Source organism: Sycon ciliatum, chromosome 10 (assembly GCF_964019385.1).
Source record: "Sycon ciliatum chromosome 10, ocSycCili1.1, whole genome shotgun sequence".
In the NCBI taxonomy this organism is placed as follows: Eukaryota; Metazoa; Porifera; class Calcarea; order Leucosolenida; family Sycettidae; genus Sycon; species Sycon ciliatum.
In genome coordinates, this window is record NC_088652.1 from 6,877,950 (window position 1) to 6,895,727 (window position 17,778).

Genomic DNA, 17,778 nt, shown 5'->3' on the forward strand with positions numbered 1-17,778 from the left:
TTCATCCGCTCAGAGTCAGAGTCGGCGTTGGAAAATGATGTGGACGGCACATGGAGCGTTATCTTTAGCTGTGCGGTCTGTCACCGTTGCATCTGCATAACTTAGCTGACTAGGGTTTGAGGTTGTTGCCCAGTTGGTCTTCAGGAAAGTACGTGTGCATGATGATGATGGATTGTATAAATAACGTTAGCTGGTCGCCAGATTGCCCTTTGCGTAAACCAGTGTCCGAACTAACATATGTCGCGGCAGCTGCCCTGGAGGTGCGGCTCTAGGCGAACGCACTCACACTTTATCAAAGAGGTGGATCAATTGAGAAATGCAGGTGCAGATCGATTGAGAGATGCAGGTGGATCTATTCGGATTGAAAGATGGTCGTAAATTGATTGAGAGATATTGTTACATGTACTAGTAGATAAAAAGCATGTTCTACTTGCACGTAGACAAAAACATGTCTTACGTATTACTGGGGACGAAACACTTGCTACTAAGAATGTTTGAACGTTAGGGGAATCACGAGTTGAGAAGGCAAGGAGGAAGAATGAAATGACATAGCTGTATGACGACAACTCCACGCGCTGATGGTCAACATCTGAGATCCGGGCTTCCATAGGAATAGGGTTAGTGGCATTGGATAATGGATACGCACATTCCCCACACACACACACACACGGGCGATTATCTTTGCCGCATCCGTTCCGCCCACGTGATACGCTTATCCAAAGTAGGAACATTCCTGGAGCAAGCTACACGCATATCGTGTCACCACGCGTGGCTCTCAGCCATCATCCAGGATCATCTGACATACTCTCTTTTTTGTGTTGCATCGTGACGTCCGAACCCCTGGGTAGCAGTGCAGCTTTAGCGTGAGGGTCTGTTGGGGATTGTTATATACAGTCATTGTGCACACTAACGATACAGTGCAAGTGCTAAGACAGGAGCTGTTGGAGTCCTAAAAAAAGAAAAGAAAAACGAAGAAGCGAACACCGTAACACTGCAGCGGATGGTGTTCCGACCATAGCAAAACAGAAGAAGTAATGGCTTGCCATAATTGTTGCACTGACTAGCCTGCCTCCTGGCTCTCTTTGTCCGCGCTGTCACCCTTGCTTCTCTCGTGAGTCCTCTGTCAGACAGACCCTTTCTCTTTCGTAGTAATCTGCTGTCTCAGCAAATTCCTTTCCTTTCATTGCTCGATGCGGCTTGTCCATTCGCCTTTACATGTATATCTTGGGACCCAGCTCCCGTTTATTGTGCGAATTGAAATAAACTTACCAACTAACAATTACATTGCTACTTGAAAGTACTTAATGAGGGGTTTCAGAAAGTCGACTTGCATCATGTTTTCCTCTATGCTATAGACGGGTTAAAATGCAATATACCCGTGATCTTGGCTTGATTTCAGACCGTTTTCTGCATGAGAACCTACCAATATACTAGTAATATTATTGGATATTTAAATTGAGTAAGTTAGTCGAGTGGGAGTTTGCAAGTGTCAAAAAAGCATACATGTAAAGCAATGGCCGGATGCACTTCAATGGAAAACACTACTTCAAAAAGTATAATTTACTATAAAGACACGAAGAGGCGTCAGAGGAATCGTATGACAGCAGGTCATACACTAAAACGGTCCGCAGACTCCGCACCAAGAAACAAGAGACTGTAGTGGAGGCCTAGTTTGGCGATCATTGCTGCCTCAGGGAAACGTTGTCACAGGGCGGCGGAGCATTCACTGGATACCCACCAGTAGCACGATTTAATGGCCTCTTTTTTCTTTTTTCACTTTCTATTTTGATTGTGTACTAATGGAAGTGGACCAACACGATTTTTTTTAACCAGCAGATCTCAAGCCATGCAATACAACATGCACTGGAGAAGAAATCAGGAAAATGCAGATGTGAAATAAAGATATCAAACCCAAATCAAAAAAACGTCAAATCAAATATTTTTTAAGGAGTACTGAGACAGTCCACAGCATGAAAGTCAGCTTGAGCACTGCTCGATAGCACTAACCAACGGCCTTCCAACTTGGAAGCCTCTTTGGAATTAGCACTATAATATTAGGGACTTCAGACCACGTGACCTCATGGCCCAAAAGCGTGCAAATCAACGCCTGCACAAATCGTGTGATGGTCATATGTCAAGTCGAGTAAAGAAATGTGGAACCGTTTTTCGAAATGAAGGAAGTCTTGTACAGTTGGAGAAAGTTTCGGTTCGTCTTGTTGGAGCTTACCTTCGTTTGGGACCAGCAAGAATGGAGCTGTTACGTTCATTTTTGACGGAGATACGTATGCGGATGGAAGGGAAAGGTGAGAAACTATATGATCTGTCCGGGTCCCCTTCTTGAAAATGTGAGATTCGTATTCTACGACCTCGAATTAGTCTAGATAGAAGGTAATCTTTATTGTTTTCACCTTCCAGAAGACCTATTTCTTGCATTATTCCTCTTTGTACTTTGCCGTGCAGCGCCGCCATAGTAGGGTCCGGCGGATTCTGCCGGCAGAAAAATTGGCAGAATTCGGTACTTTGTCTGGTAAGTTTCATGCATGTTTGGTATGTGGATAAAGAAATGGAGCAGAATTCGAGGAATTGCCCGCCATAAGGTTTGTATGGTTCTGCCAATTTCACTGCTTTTCGAGCAGAATCTGCCACCTTTTCGAGCAGAATCCGCCGGTCCCTACGCCATAGTCAGTATGGAAAGCAGCGAGAAGTATCCTGCGCTAAATGACGCTGAATTGCTCTTGTCTGTTTCGGTCCATGCCCCCATTCTTGTCTCCAATGCTGTTATGTTCGATCTGGTTGAGCTCCGCAAGATTAGCTGAGAGAGTGCCAAACTGGGAGATTTGCTGCATATTCTTGTTGCTATTTGCTGTATCTTTGCTGATGTGCGTGCTACGAATACCCCAGCCAATACAATGTCCTGTACATGTACATGTTGAGCTTAGTCAGTGCCTCTTCCGTGATCATTCTTTTTCTTGGCACCAACAGTCCGAAGCTATCTCAGGACTGTATTATCAATGTCTCCTGTTACTAATCACTACATTGTAAACCATGCTATTCAGCTATTTCATCATCAGCGGCGGAGAATCAAGATGTTTTTGGATCTGGTGTGCGGTTGCTATGCGTTGCTAAGGAAAGTGGGTTCCCTCAGTTTTGACATATCTCTCTGATCTCAAATGTGTGGGACGTTTGTCGGAAAAATCCGGTGATAGGCGATGACTATTTTGCTTGTAACTTTAGTTTCCTTTGTCCGATTTAGAAAAACTAAAGACCAAACTCCTTAGGAAGCTCTACCCTATCCAAAAAGCAAAACATAAGCCACAGAAAACCGATTTGAAAAAAATGGTCTGAAGTCCCTACTAATATCCAGGAACCTTCCAAGTTGGAAGCGCCATCGAGCAGTTAAGTGCTCAAGCTGACTTTCATGCCGTGGAATGTCTCGGCACTCCTTGTCAGTTTTGTGCTAGATTGTGCACGTCGATTTTTTTATAATTAAAAATGCAGAACAGCAACCTGATGATTGCGAGAGCATGAAACTTCAAGTCGCAGCAAACAAGCCTTGATTGTCCTTGTTGTTCTGTTCTGTATTACGTTCTGCCTCCGCGGTGTTGAGCACTGTCAGCACACTTGGGTACACCCTCCGGTATAATTAAAGAGATATAATAAAAATAAAATCAAGAAGATGGCGAGTCCACAACTTCGTTTAAATTACGCTGAATGGTTGGGATGAGAGGCAAGATCGCCGGGATGCAACCAGGCAAAACACAGCAAAACGTGGTAGCAGACAGCGTACTCTTTTGCGCCCACGAAGCACCCAATGCTGCACATCCAATGCTGCACAGTTCAGCTTAGTAGGCTACTCTGATAACTGTACGACCAACTTCCGGCGAGTGCTGTAAGACCATGAATGTCAACGAACATTTAATTCTAAAGAGTTAACGAATTTGAAAGAATCGGTAACATTTGAAGTCGTTATGTGCAAAACGATATGCACATGTACAGTCATTTGCCGCTTTTGAGACAGAATTCGTTAGAATTTCACCTCGCTAACCCACACAAATGCGGAGATCGTTAACTTTAATTGACGTTAAAATAAATAAGTTTGAAGAAGGGCTGAGGCTTCCTGCAGCTTCATCTGTGAAAAGAATTCGGGTGGACACACCCATTCCCAAAGCGCTGCACATCACATCCGAACCAGTTCCGTTATTTTTACAACGTTTCGGCACTTGGCCATCGTCAGGTAATAGCAATGAATACCGTGGAAGCCACACAAGAGCAGTATATACGCAGAGTGTAGCGCCAAAAAAGATGCGAATTATGTCACCTAGTGTGCAGAAGGGGGGGGGGGGACAGAGAGAGAGAAAAGGCGCAACTAGCACATCACGGAGGAGAAGCAACAGAAGGTAGCGCGCATTGTGCTCCGTGAATGGCGTTACGCAGAGTGTAGCGCCAAAAAAATAAAATGATGCGAGTTATGTCACCTCTATACAGAGGGGGGGGGGGAGAGAGAAGGTGCAACTGTGCACATCACGGAGAAGAAGAGCGCGCCGTTGTGCTCTACGAAGTGAGGGCACATGCCAAATAATTATGGTGTTAATTCTGGCACAGGAGGGGAGCACGGAGCCCCATGTGTCAATGCACAATGAGGTTAAACTTCCATGCCAAACTGTCACCACCAGGGACGCGACGAGGCATCAGGAACAGAATGGATTTGAGTGACCCGCCTCATATTATAATTATTCAGTGATATTGAAGTAGCAGCAGGGGAAGGTGAGAAAAATTCACAACAAATCCCATCCGGTGCTTATGTTCACATGGGGCTTGGCATCACGAATCTCAATCGCCTCGCGCAGTTTGCGACGGGCTCGATCAGGCTCTCTTCCTATCACTTCAACTGCAGAGAATGCACTTTGCCCATAGTTAAGCTTACATCCAGGGTGAGTGGTACGAAAATGTTGGCCCCATGGCTTGTCGAGTTCCTTTCGTCTTGCCTCACCATTGTGTTCTTCCAGGCGAGTTTCCAGAAAGCGGCCAGTCTCACCAACATATTGTTCCGGACATTCTTTGCACTTCAGCTGATATACAACATTCTTCTGCATACATACATCCTGTCCCTCGGATATACACGAGATACACGGCCCCTTTGGGCGACCTCTCTTTTTCGGTTGTAGCGGATTTGCAGCCTTGACACATAGAGGAGGAACGTGGGCGGAGCGACACAATGTGCGCCTCAGGCTACCAGTGTGCTCATATACGACTCTAACCGGAATTGTATACTTTCTGATTGCTTTATTCACTGCTTGATGTACTTTATCTGAAAGTAGATTTGACCATAGAGTCCTACGAGACCAAGACACGAGAAGTAATACTGTCAGAGTGCAAGAACATGGATTCAAAACTCCTAAAGTCAATCCTACCAAGCAGTACGAAGTTCCCCGAGTGGTACGGTCTTCCAAAGGACCATAAGCAGAACTTACCATTGCGACCCGTGGTAGCAGCGTGCGACAGCCCAGCGACTGGAGTATCTATTGTATTGGAGCGCATCCTACAGCAGCTCATTCAATTTGTCCCGGCCCACCTGGCTAACACGACGGAAGCAATAACCCACATCTGTGACGCATGTCCGGGATTGAACGCCCCCGATGGCACCATTGTTATGTCCATGGATGTAGTCGGGTTATATCCGAGCATACCTATTCGGGAGGGCGTTCAGGCAGTGGTGGATATGCTGCAGCAGTATTCCCAGCGGATCGACATGTTTGGGCTGAGTGTGAGCGGGGTACGGAATCTGCTGCTGTTTGTTCTCAGCCACAACTATTTCAGATTCGGCCATCAGATCTATCACCAAGTGGACGGGGTTGCAATGGGTAACAATCTTGCACCCCCATTTGCGATTATATTTATGCATACGGTTGAGGCCAGGCTTCTGCAGGATTCTCCGTTAGTACCGCTCCTCTACAAACGCTACATCGACGATATCCTGCTGCTATGGACCCACGGCAGAGACAGCTTGATGCGGTTTGTGCAGCATTTCAACTCTGCACACCCAAGTATCAACTTCACATATGAGCTCAGCGAGGTGAGTGGCTCCATAAATTATATGGATATCACAATTATGATCCAGGAAGGCAAGCTGGCATACAAGCTGTACCAGAAGGCATGTGCTAGTGGTCTACTCATTGATTATACTTCGGCAGTTCCCCACCATATCAATTTGGCAGTTGCTTCGTCACAATTCCTAAGAGCTCAGAGGCTCTCATCGAATACCAGAATGCGTGCAGAAAGTGAAGCGAGGGTTCATGAACAATTAAGATTGAACAATTACCCAGAGAGAATCATTGAAGAGGCACGCACTGCCTCCATAAGGCCAAAGCGTCGTCGCCATGCCAACCCATGCTGCGCATTTCTAAAGCTTCCATATAAGTCAGATAAAGTACATCAAGCAGTGAATAAAGCAATCAGAAAGTATAAAATTCCGGTTAGAGTCGTATATGAGCACACTGGTAGCCTGAGGCGCACATTGTGTCGCTCCGCACTCATTCCTCCTCTATGTGTCAAGGCTGCAAATCCGCTACAACCGAAAAAGAGAGGTCGCCCAAAGGGGCCGTGTATCTCGTATATATCCGGGGGACAGGATGTATGTATGCAGAAGAATGTTGTATATCAGCTGAAGTGCAAAGAATGTCCGGAACAATATGTTGGTGAGACTGGCCGCTTTCTGGAAACTCGCCTGGAAGAACACAATGGTGAGGCAAGACGAAAGGAACTCGACAAGCCATGGGGCCAACATTTTCGTACCACTCACCCTGGATGTAAGCTTAACTATGGGCAAAGTGCATTCTCTGCAGTTGAAGTGATAGGAAGAGAGCCTGATCGAGCCCGTCGCAAACTGCGCGAGGCGATTGAGATTCGTGATGCCAAGCCCCATGTGAACATAAGCACCGGATGGGATTTGTTGTGAATTTTTCTCACCTTCCCCTGCTGCTACTTCAATATCACTGAATAATTATAATATGAGGCGGGTCACTCAAATCCATTCTGTTCCTGATGCCTCGTCGCGTCCCTGGTAGTGACAGTTTGGCATGGAAGCTTAACCTCATTTGTGCATTGACACATGGGGCTCCGTGCTCCCCTCCTGTGCTAGAATTAACACCATAATTATTTGGCATGTGCCCTCACTTCGTAGAGCACAACGGCGCGCTCTTCTTCTCCGTGATGTGCACTGTTGCACCTTCTCTCTCCCCCCCCCCCCTCTGTATAGAGGTGACATAACTCGCATCATTTTATTTTTTGGCGCTACACTCTGCGTAACGCAATTCACAGAGCACAATGCGCGCTACCTTCTGTTGCTTCTCCTCCGTGATGTGCTAGTTGCGCCTTTTCCCTCTCTCTGTCCCCCCCCTTCTGCACACTAGGTGACATAATTCGCATCTTTTTTGGCGCTACACTCTGCGTATATACTGCTCTTGTGTGGCTTCCACGGTATTCATTGCTATTACCTGACGATGGCCAAGTGCCGAAACGTTGTAAAAATAACGGAACTGGTTCGGATGTGATGTGCAGCGCTATGGGAATGGGTGTGTCCACCCGAATTCTTTTTACAGATGAAGCTGCAGGAAGCCTCAGCGCTTCTTCAAACTTGGTTCTCCTCTTCCCGGAGCGAGGCAGCGTGGCGGTTTGTGCAATGGTCTTGGAAGCTGCAGAGGAGCGAGTGTCAATTGTCTTTTCTTTTGCAGTGCCGGCGAGAGGGATTGATCCCCAGATTCATTTCGAATTGTGTGCGGAAGCCAGCATCAACGAGTCACAAGACCATCAGAGAACACAGGAGACATAAGTACTGCCGCCGTCTTCTCTGCGATGCCATCGAAGACAAATGCGCAGAGAAAGATTACCGCGGGAGGCGATACAAGCAGTCCAGAGAGCAACTGTGGACGTTTTCACAGTCGGACTACCTATTGATCCGTTCTCTTCAACGTGCAGTGGTTACCGAAGAACGAATAAGTTCCAACGCCAGACTAAATCGGAAGATTTCTGGACTTCGAGAGGCGGATCAATGTGTGGCGGGAACCAACAGCTCACCCCGCGGCCCAACTCCTGTTGCCGCCGTTGGTGTTGCGTCACCCAGTGGGCATACGGCCAATGCTGAGCCAGTCCATGAGCGGGCGTTGGTGGTGGACGACTGTGTGTCCGACCAGACAAGGCGTCTGCTGGAACATGGACCTAGCTTTGTCCCGTCGACGGGGAGGCTCACCAAGCAAGAACGAACAGATGTTGAGACATCGGTAGAGAGGATGGCGTTCACCCTCCGGTGGCAACAGCCCCAGCCTCAGGGTGTGGACCTCAAAGAGGAGGACCCACCGCCAGAGATCAGACAGGACAAGAAATTGTGGAGCTGATGAAGCGTGGCTTTAAGCAGCCCCCACAGATGGACGACAAAGACGAAAGGAACATGGCCAACTTCCGCGACGCGGTGTTACGGGCTTATGACAGACACACACCCTCCAAGCCCAATCTGACGCAGGAGGAGCGGGTGGAGCTGAAGCGACTTCACACAGACCAAGAAACCATCATCAAACCATCGGATAAAAGTAAAAAACTCGTTGCTATGAGACAGGAGCTGTATTTGCAGAAAGCAGTAGACATATTATCGAAGATGACCATGTATGAGAAAGTAGATTTGACCATAGAGTCCTACGAGACCAAGACACGAGAAGTAATACTGTCAGAGTGCAAGAACATGGATTCAAAACTCCTAAAGTCAATCCTACCAAGCAGTACGAAGTTCCCCGAGTGGTACGGTCTTCCAAAGGACCATAAGCAGAACTTACCACTGCGACCCGTGGTAGCAGCGTGCGACAGCCCAGCGACTGGAGTATCTATTGTATTGGAGCGCATCCTACAGCAGCTCATTCAATTTGTCCCGGCCCACCTGGCTAACACGACGGAAGCAATAACCCACATCTGTGACGCATGTCCGGGATTGAACGCCCCCGATGGCACCATTGTTATGTCCATGGATGTAGTCGGGTTATATCCGAGCATACCTATTCGGGAGGGCGTTCAGGCAGTGGTGGATATGCTGCAGCAGTATTCCCAGCGGATCGACATGTTTGGGCTGAGTGTGAGCGGGGTACGGAATCTGCTGCTGTTTGTTCTCAGCCACAACTATTTCAGATTCGGCCATCAGATCTATCACCAAGTGGACGGGGTTGCAATGGGTAACAATCTTGCACCCCCATTTGCGATTATATTTATGCATACGGTTGAGGCCAGGCTTCTGCAGGATTCTCCGTTAGTACCGCTCCTCTACAAACGCTACATCGACGATATCCTGCTGCTATGGACCCACGGCAGAGACAGCTTGATGCGGTTTGTGCAGCATTTCAACTCTGCACACCCAAGTATCAACTTCACATATGAGCTCAGCGAGGTGAGTGGCTCCATAAATTATATGGATATCACAATTATGATCCAGGAAGGCAAGCTGGCATACAAGCTGTACCAGAAGGCATGTGCTAGTGGTCTACTCATTGATTATACTTCGGCAGTTCCCCACCATATCAATTTGGCAGTTGCTTCGTCACAATTCCTAAGAGCTCAGAGGCTCTCATCGAATACCAGAATGCGTGCAGAAAGTGAAGCGAGGGTTCATGAACAATTAAGATTGAACAATTACCCAGAGAGAATCATTGAAGAGGCACGCACTGCCTCCATAAGGCCAAAGCGTCGTCGCCATGCCAACCCATGCTGCGCATTTCTAAAGCTTCCATATAAGTCAGATAAAGTACATCAAGCAGTGAATAAAGCAATCAGAAAGTATAAAATTCCGGTTAGGCCGAGTAAAAAAAATTACTAGATGATCGTCCTTTTTTTTGGAAAAATCGGGGAGGGCGGGAGGATTTTATTTTTATTTTTTTACTTTTTACCCTCTCATGCACACAGTGTACACAACAACATCAAGGTTTTTTTTCTCTTTTTTTCTTTTTTTTTCTTTTTTTCTTTTTCTTTCTTCAGCAGATCGATACTGACGTTGTGATATACTAGTAGTATGTGGTCCAAAACTCACGATTTAAAAAATAAAATATTTCTTGGGGCGCTGACAAAAACTGGGGCGGACGGGGACGATCATCTAGCTTTTTTTTTTACTTGGCCTTAGAGTCGTATATGAGCACACTGGTAGCCTGAGGCACACATTGTGTCGCTCCGCCCTCGTTCCTCCTTTATGTGTCAAGGCTGCAAATCCGCTACAACCGAAAAAGAGAGGTCGCCCAAAGGGGCCGTGTATCTCGTGTATATCCGGGGGACAGGATGTATGTTATTATTATTATTATTATTTATTCATATTTTGATAGGGCAATCCCCACAGACTCAAGGTGTTCTTACGGGGTACCGTAAGAATGAAAGTAATGCATGGCGAAATAGGGATGGCGATGCAGCAGTGCGGATATCAGATGGAGCACTATTCCATCTGTCTGCAACCAAATAAGAGAGAGAAAACAGACCGTAGCGTGAATAAACTCGGGGTAAAACAAGACCATTGGAGGAGTGAAGGCGGGTCCGACATTGCAAAGTGTTAGCTGCTGAAGAGCGAAGTACAAAGAGGTCTCGAAGAAGGACACTGGTCTGGCCTAGGACGCAACGGAAAACAACTGAGTACAATTTTAAACTGAAGCGGACTGAAATTGGCATAAAAGAGAAGCGTGCGAGAATTGGGGCTGAATGGGAGGACGAGGGGTAACCAAACACTATCCGTAATGCACGTTTACTGATCTTGATCAGGTTATCATATTCTGTGGTGCGAAGACAGTGTACATATGCATTACTCGCATACTCAAGAGTGGATTGTATGAAGGATAAGTAGAATGTACGTTTAGCTCGGGTGGTCAGGAGGCGACGTGTTCTGTACATGGTACTTAGCTTGGCGCCAACTTTCCATGTATGTATGCAGAAGAATGTTGTATATCAGCTGAAGTGCAAAGAATGTCCGGAACAATATGTTGGTGAGACTGGCCGCTTTCTGGAAACTCGCCTGGAAGAACACAATGGTGAGGCAAGACGAAAGGAACTCGACAAGCCATGGGGCCAACATTTTCGTACCACTCACCCTGGATGTAAGCTTAACTATGGGCAAAGTTACTCTGCAGTTGAAGTGATAGGAAGTGAGCCTGATCGAGCCCGTCGCAAACTGCGCGAGGCGATTGAGATTCGTGATGCCAAGCCCCATGTGAACATAAGCACCGGATGGGATTTGTTGTGAATTTTTCTCACCTTCCCCTGCTGCTACTTCAATATTACTGAATAATTATAATATGAGGCGGGTCACTCAAATCCATTCTGTTCCTGATGCCTCGTCGCGTCCCTGGTGGTGACAGTTTGGCATGGAAGTTTAACCTCATTGTGCATTGACTCATGGGGCTCCGTGCTCCCGTCCTGTGCTAGAATTAACACCATAATTATTTGGCATGTGCCCTCACTTCGTAGAGCACAACGGCGCGCTCTTCTTCTCCGTGATGTGCACAGTTGCACCTTCTCTCTCCCCCCCCTCTGTATAGAGGTGACATAACTCGCATCATTTTATTTTTTGGCGCTACACTCTGCGTAACGCCATTCACAGAGCACAATGCGCGCTACCTTCTGTTGCTTCTCCTCCGTGATGTGCTAGTTGCGCCTTTTCTCTCTCTCTGTCCCCCCCTTCTGCACACTAGGTGACATAATTCGCATCTTTTTTGGCGCTACACTCTGCGTATATACTGCTCTTGTGTGGCTTCTACGGTATTCATTGCTATTACCTGACGATGGCCAAGTGCCGAAACGTTGTAAAAATAACGGAACTGGTTCGGATGTGATGTGCAGCGCTATGGGAATGGGTGTGTCCACCCGAATTCTTTTCATAAAATAACTAAATTAAAAATATCTTATGTTTTACAGAATGGGCAGCAGAACAGTTGCTACTACATGTAGCATACATGTAGCGCTGGGAGCTCACGTGATGTGCTGATCACCAGCTGTCAGGAAATACAATGTGCCCGTACTCCATTCTTGGGAATATTTCTGTCCCCTCTCTCCCAGCTCGCCCCAGATCCTGTTATGGACCACTTCCAAAAACTGTGGAATAGATGGTACGATGCGAGTGAAAGGCGAGCTTGAGTCAAGGAGTCGCGTATAGTTCTACGCAGCGTAAACACGATCCCCCAATGCATACCAGTATGTATAGTATGTACTCGTGCTTAGACGATTCGCCTGTTTGTATGGACATTTGGGATAATGCCGTGGACTAGTATGACCACACTTGTATGTAAGTAAATTGCATTGGTCTCTCTACAGACCTGTACCGTGGCTTTCGGCAAAGCATGCGCTGGCATGTGCATGATTGTTTCGATGCTCTTTCCGCACCAGTACTAGGCAGTAGTCACTGCGCGGTGGCAAGTGAGATACTTACACAGTCATGTACGTGACATACATGTACTGTACACCCTTCAAAGCGGTGAACCCCTTGATAGGCGACAGGCCTCCATGGGTCATCCTAATAAAGATAACTATTATTATTATTTATAAAAAGGACACACTTCAGGCTCATTACGAACATCTTGCAAAGTTTTCACAAGTGTACTTTCAAGCCTTCTCATCAGGTGAAATACAGGCAAGGGAAAAGGAACAGGAACAGTGGTAAAACAGCGCAGAGAAGAAGATAGCTAAAGAAATTATTATTATTACATGTACTTTAATATGGAAAGAACTGCTCTGTAGCACTCACCGTTGTTTGACTAGCTCGTACTCAGTGCCTTCAAGGCCTTGGGGAATAATGCATTAAAGATTGGCAGATTCTGCTCGAGGTGTGTTGAAATTGGTAGAATCATGCAAAGCTGGCAATAACTCGAATTCTCCTCCTCTTCCCCATCCCTACATGTACATGCTGCATTTCAAACACGCACGAGACCTGCGAGGTAAAGTAGCAAATTCTTCCAATCATTCAGGAGGCGTCAACCGCCAATAGGGCTAGCCCCAACCGTACGATCATTGGACTGTGCAAAGCCTTTCTGCGTGCACGACTTCAGACGTCACTTTTTCCTTTTTTTTTAACGTGCTACATGTACATGTACATGTTAAAGTGTAAATACGTATTAATACGTGGATAGGTCCCCCCCCCCCACCCACCGCACGCATGGATCATTGACTTTTCCACGGTTGGCATTCATAGGATGTCTGCCAACTACATGTAGTTACTTTCAGGCACCAGTCGACAGTGCACTGCACTGTCGAGTGACATCTTTCGCTGGCACTATAATTGGCAGCATCCAAGCTGCGTGGGCGCGAGCACAAGTTTTATCTAAAACTTGTGCGGACACTGAGTATGAAAACCCGCGTGGTATTGCCATTGGTACCAGTACAACGTGGTTCTTGAAATAGAGTGCAGATGCAGATTGAGATTGGTACATGCTGCTTCCTTAAAATAAGTACAGAAAATGAAATTAATCAGATAAACAAGAAGCAACATGTTCCAATCTCAATCCGCATCTGATCTATTTCAAGAACCACGCTGTACTGCACTTACTTTTGACCACGGTGTACTGGAACCGATACCACGCGGCGTTTCATACCGTCCGTTCTCAGAAATGAAACAGTGTAGGATAGACGGTGGCCATTTCAGTTTATGCAAACATATTCTTTTAAAGTAGTTGTGCAGGTCGAGCAGTGCCAGTGCTAGAGGACAATGACAGTGTTGGTGCGAGAGGGAGGCGAATCCCGTGCAAGGCCCTGGGGTCGTGGTCGTGTGTGAAACTCCTACTCCTGCTCCTAGCACCAATCTCCAACCGACTCGTGAGCAAGCTGTTCGCTTGGACAGGTGAAGGTGATACTAGTTATACCCACGTCCCATGTATAGCTAGGGCAGCGCTGCATACCAATCAATCTTGATGGTCATCACTACATTGGTATGTAGGCAAATGAAATCCGACCACTGAATTTCGTGCTCCAGGTCGTCACTGTATCCTTGTAGTGGTCAAGCGCGTGCTTGGTCTTTGCAATGTGAGCGCACCGACCTGTGTGTCGGATTTCACTTGCCACCAGTGTAGATTCGCAAGTCATCACAATCATGTGCCTGGTGTGAGTCCAGTGCGAGTGGGCTACACGTCAAACATTCCCTCATTCCCTCTGCACGGCAGTAAACGACAGGCAGTTGACACGTGCTGTCAAACTGATGAAAATACTTGACAACGGGCACTGTCTGGAAAATGTGACATCATTCTGACGAGCAGCTTTGCTTGACCCTGGATCACCGGCACAGACTCTGTGCGACTGCGAGCCAGGCCAGGGAGTAGTACAATACAACTCCCCGCTTCAAGCCACATCATCAGTCACAGTGACCTAGATTCGCTGACACGCTTGTGCATTCCCATCCCCCTAATTCTAAGAAATGAGTTAGGGCCAGAAACGTGCACAGCACCACACTTCTAGATGGCACATGTGCATTTACCAGCGCGTCAGATCACCACTAGTCTCACATTGTGAAGATCCAGTGAAGATTCAGTGGTGGAAGGAAAATGATGTACATACACTCTTTTTATTTAGTTTCTTCAGTCTTCGTCCAGTATGACTAGTACCGTATTCACTTCGTCTTGGGGGTTAGAGTTAGACATGGGGAAGTGCCCATACTGGGGTGTGAACCCGCCTCTCGACATCGTAAGTACAGGTCAGCAATGATGATATCAAAGTCCAGTTACAGCTTTTAGCCCTGTTTAGGGCTCCACCGACTTAGAACATGTTCACTGGTCCTGCTTGGGTCGAGGTATCGGTAGTCCTGGGCCGATAATGCCAGCAAAAACATCTGCAGAACTGTGTACCTTTCTGGTATGTTTCATTGTACAAATTATTATTTTTAAATATTTTTTTCCTTTTAGTAGCCTACTCGGGAAAGAGGACAAAGGAAGTGACACTGGACAACAAGACAAAGAGAGGAGAGGGGGGGGGGTAGGAGCGATCCCGATAGGCTATGCCGTTGGGAAATCCTTCAAAATAATAAAAATATACAGAGAAAGTTGCCTGAGGAGTGCTCTTGCACGAAACTCAGAGTAGCAACACTGCAAAAACTTGGAAATCCTTTGTGTGTAAGTGCGTAACCCCGCTCTGTCTTACTATTATGTGCCCTAGGCTATGCGGCTGGGTTTGGTATGGATAAAGAATAGGGACACTCCGTACGGTAATAGGCATACTGGCCCAATGAACAAAAGGAACGCCGCGACTTGTTTGCACTGTTACTGACCTGGTTAGCTGAGTAGAAGGCTGGATGGACGTGGGTCACGTGACAGTCGTGCGTCAGTGAAGCGTCACGTCAAACAGGCATATAAAGCATGAGCTCCAATGTTGCGAGGAAGCACCTATCAGTAACTATTACGTCAATATACTTCAACACTTTCTTCTTGCTCCTACATCAATACAAGGCCTGCCTGGCATGATGTTGCCAGTTGTCTGAATTTCTCACTTATTTACTTCGCGTTGCATGGGTGACGGATTATCACTCCTAAAACCTGATACAATTCACATCCTCTTGGCGGCCATCTAAGCCTCGACGTGAAGTGGCACGTGCTTCTCACCTTCTCCATCATTGGTCGTACACGGGTGTCGCACTACCACCCCTGAAATCGGATACAATCCACATCCTTTCAGCCAGCTTCTTTTGTCTCACTGCCTGGAGCATAGGCGCACTACTTTCTCCATCTCATCGATCATCTCTCTTATCTCACATTAAAATGTATGTGTGCCTCTCTTGTGAGACTAGTTTATACCTTTTCTGGCCTGCACCCTCTCTTCGCAGCGCATTGGCCCTCCTATACCTGCTTCCCCCATCCAAAGACGTGACATAATTCACATCATTTTGCCCCACCACCCAGTCTATAGAGTGCTCCGTTGTGGCAGAATCAATACATTCGCTTGACGATGGCCAAAGGCCTTTTAAGGCACGGTATGCATTGAATTAGGATGTCCATGGACACCTTTTTTTACTCCTTACTAGGCGGCAGCCTGCTTGACAGCTAGCTACAGCGTGTATACAGTAAAACCTGTCAAGGCGACCACTCGGATAAGGCGACCACCTGTCCAAGAAGACCACTGAAACCAGGATCAAGGGATGCTATTTCCAGTCAAACGACCCTGGATAACAAGACCACCTGGTAACAGAGACCACAATTTGAAGGTCCCTTGAGTGGTCGTCTTAGACAGGTTTCACTGTACACAATTTGAAGGTCCCTTGAGTGGTGGTCGTCTTAGACAAGTTTCACTGTAGTGCCCTACTGCCTGCCCGTACAATGGGTTTGTCTACTGGCGGAGGGATTCTAACAGAATAGAGAGGTTTCGTTTCACGTTGTTCTGCACTACACCGTGAAATTTCACGTCGGAGTGGCACGTTTTGGCGTCGAAACTCCCGTTCATGACGTGAGCTGAGGTCAACTCACGTTCGACGTGAACGCGAGTTTCACGGTGTAGTGCAGAACAACGTGAAACGAAACCTCTCTAGCCGGCTGCTGTTTTTAACAAGAGCTGGCTCTTGTCGTGTGGTATGCTTACGCAGCTAGGCCGTGCCGGACCAGGAACTCTTCGGAGGTGAGGCTAGATTGGCGTGATATTTGTTTCATAGCTTGATCGCATACGCTGCACCATGGTGTAGGACGTGAGAGCAGGGTATTTGTGTGACTGTTCTGCGAGGTATGCCAGTTTTGACGGTTTCGTTTAGATTCTCGCTGAAGTATCTATGACGAGGTCTGTGTGCGTACATGTATGTGCGTGTTTGCACGCCCTTCGTATGTGTATTTGCGTGTCACGGTGTGCCTGTGCATATCTGTGTGTTTGAGTGCGTCGTTGACCGTTAATGTTCGTGCGTATGGTTGGGATGGGTAGGGGGTGGGGGGTGGGGGAGGAGGATGTTCATACTTGTTGTGCACACTTGACCGGCATGCACAGACTGACATGAATCCATGACACACTGAACCGCGGCCACAGTACTAACTACACGGCGCTGTAGGAAACTCTGAAGCAGAATAATTATAACTTCAAATAATAGTATCCAGGAAAATCTTAGTCACCAAAGAAGTCGACATTATACATAATAAGTCCGTCGATTGTTTTACAAGAAAAGGACGCGGGTCATTGGAACAGAATGAAACAGGTTGTAAGCAAGAGAAGAATGGAATATGTTGAAGTTGAAGTCGAGATAATATGACTCCAGGTTATATATGTACCGGTAGAAAAGACAATGTTCGTTCATAGTAGAGAAAGGTTTGGACTTGAAAAGAATGGCAATACATGCAGAAATAGAGCAGGTGGCCTCTGGCGTTTGCACCAAACGCGTAGCTCGCTCTATATAACTATTGTGTTAGTAGCATAGAGGGGCGTATAGGTATACTGTGGTTGGTGGAGAAGTAAGATAGTATGTCTTGCTTCATACTCGTGGGAATCTAGCAACTTGATATCTGAGTGAAAGAAAATGGGAGAAAAAAAGGAGAGCAGTTTTCCCACCAACTCAACACGGTATCGAGTTGCGTGACCAACATGTGGACTGACACACCACCTGCAAACATGAAGCGCATGCACACGATCATGCACACACCTGAACACATGCACACGTCCATGCACGTACATGTATACACACACACATGCTCACATTGCCCAAATACACATACACATACACACACACACACACACACACACACACACACACACACACACACACACACACACACACACGGGCCAGCACATGGAAACCATCCATTGCTTTTGGTCATTTTCCCAAGA

General features: G+C 46.9%; 1 protein-coding gene across 1 annotated transcript; it reads left to right on the forward strand.

Moving 5' to 3' along the window:
* The first annotated feature begins 8,443 nt into the window (after nucleotides 1-8,443).
* Nucleotides 8,444-16,965, forward strand: LOC135826577 (uncharacterized). Its single transcript, XM_065339182.1, has 2 exons — nucleotides 8,444-9,424; nucleotides 16,948-16,965. Exons 1-2 carry the CDS (start codon nucleotides 8,444-8,446, stop codon nucleotides 16,963-16,965), a joined length of 999 nt encoding a protein of 332 aa, XP_065195254.1.
* The last annotated feature ends 813 nt before the right edge of the window (nucleotides 16,966-17,778 follow it).

Bases quoted from the DNA above. Each gene is read 5' to 3' on its own strand.
- LOC135826577 (XM_065339182.1), top strand. From the start codon at position 8,444: ATGGCCAACTTCCGCGACGCGGTGTTACGGGCTTATGACAGACACACA.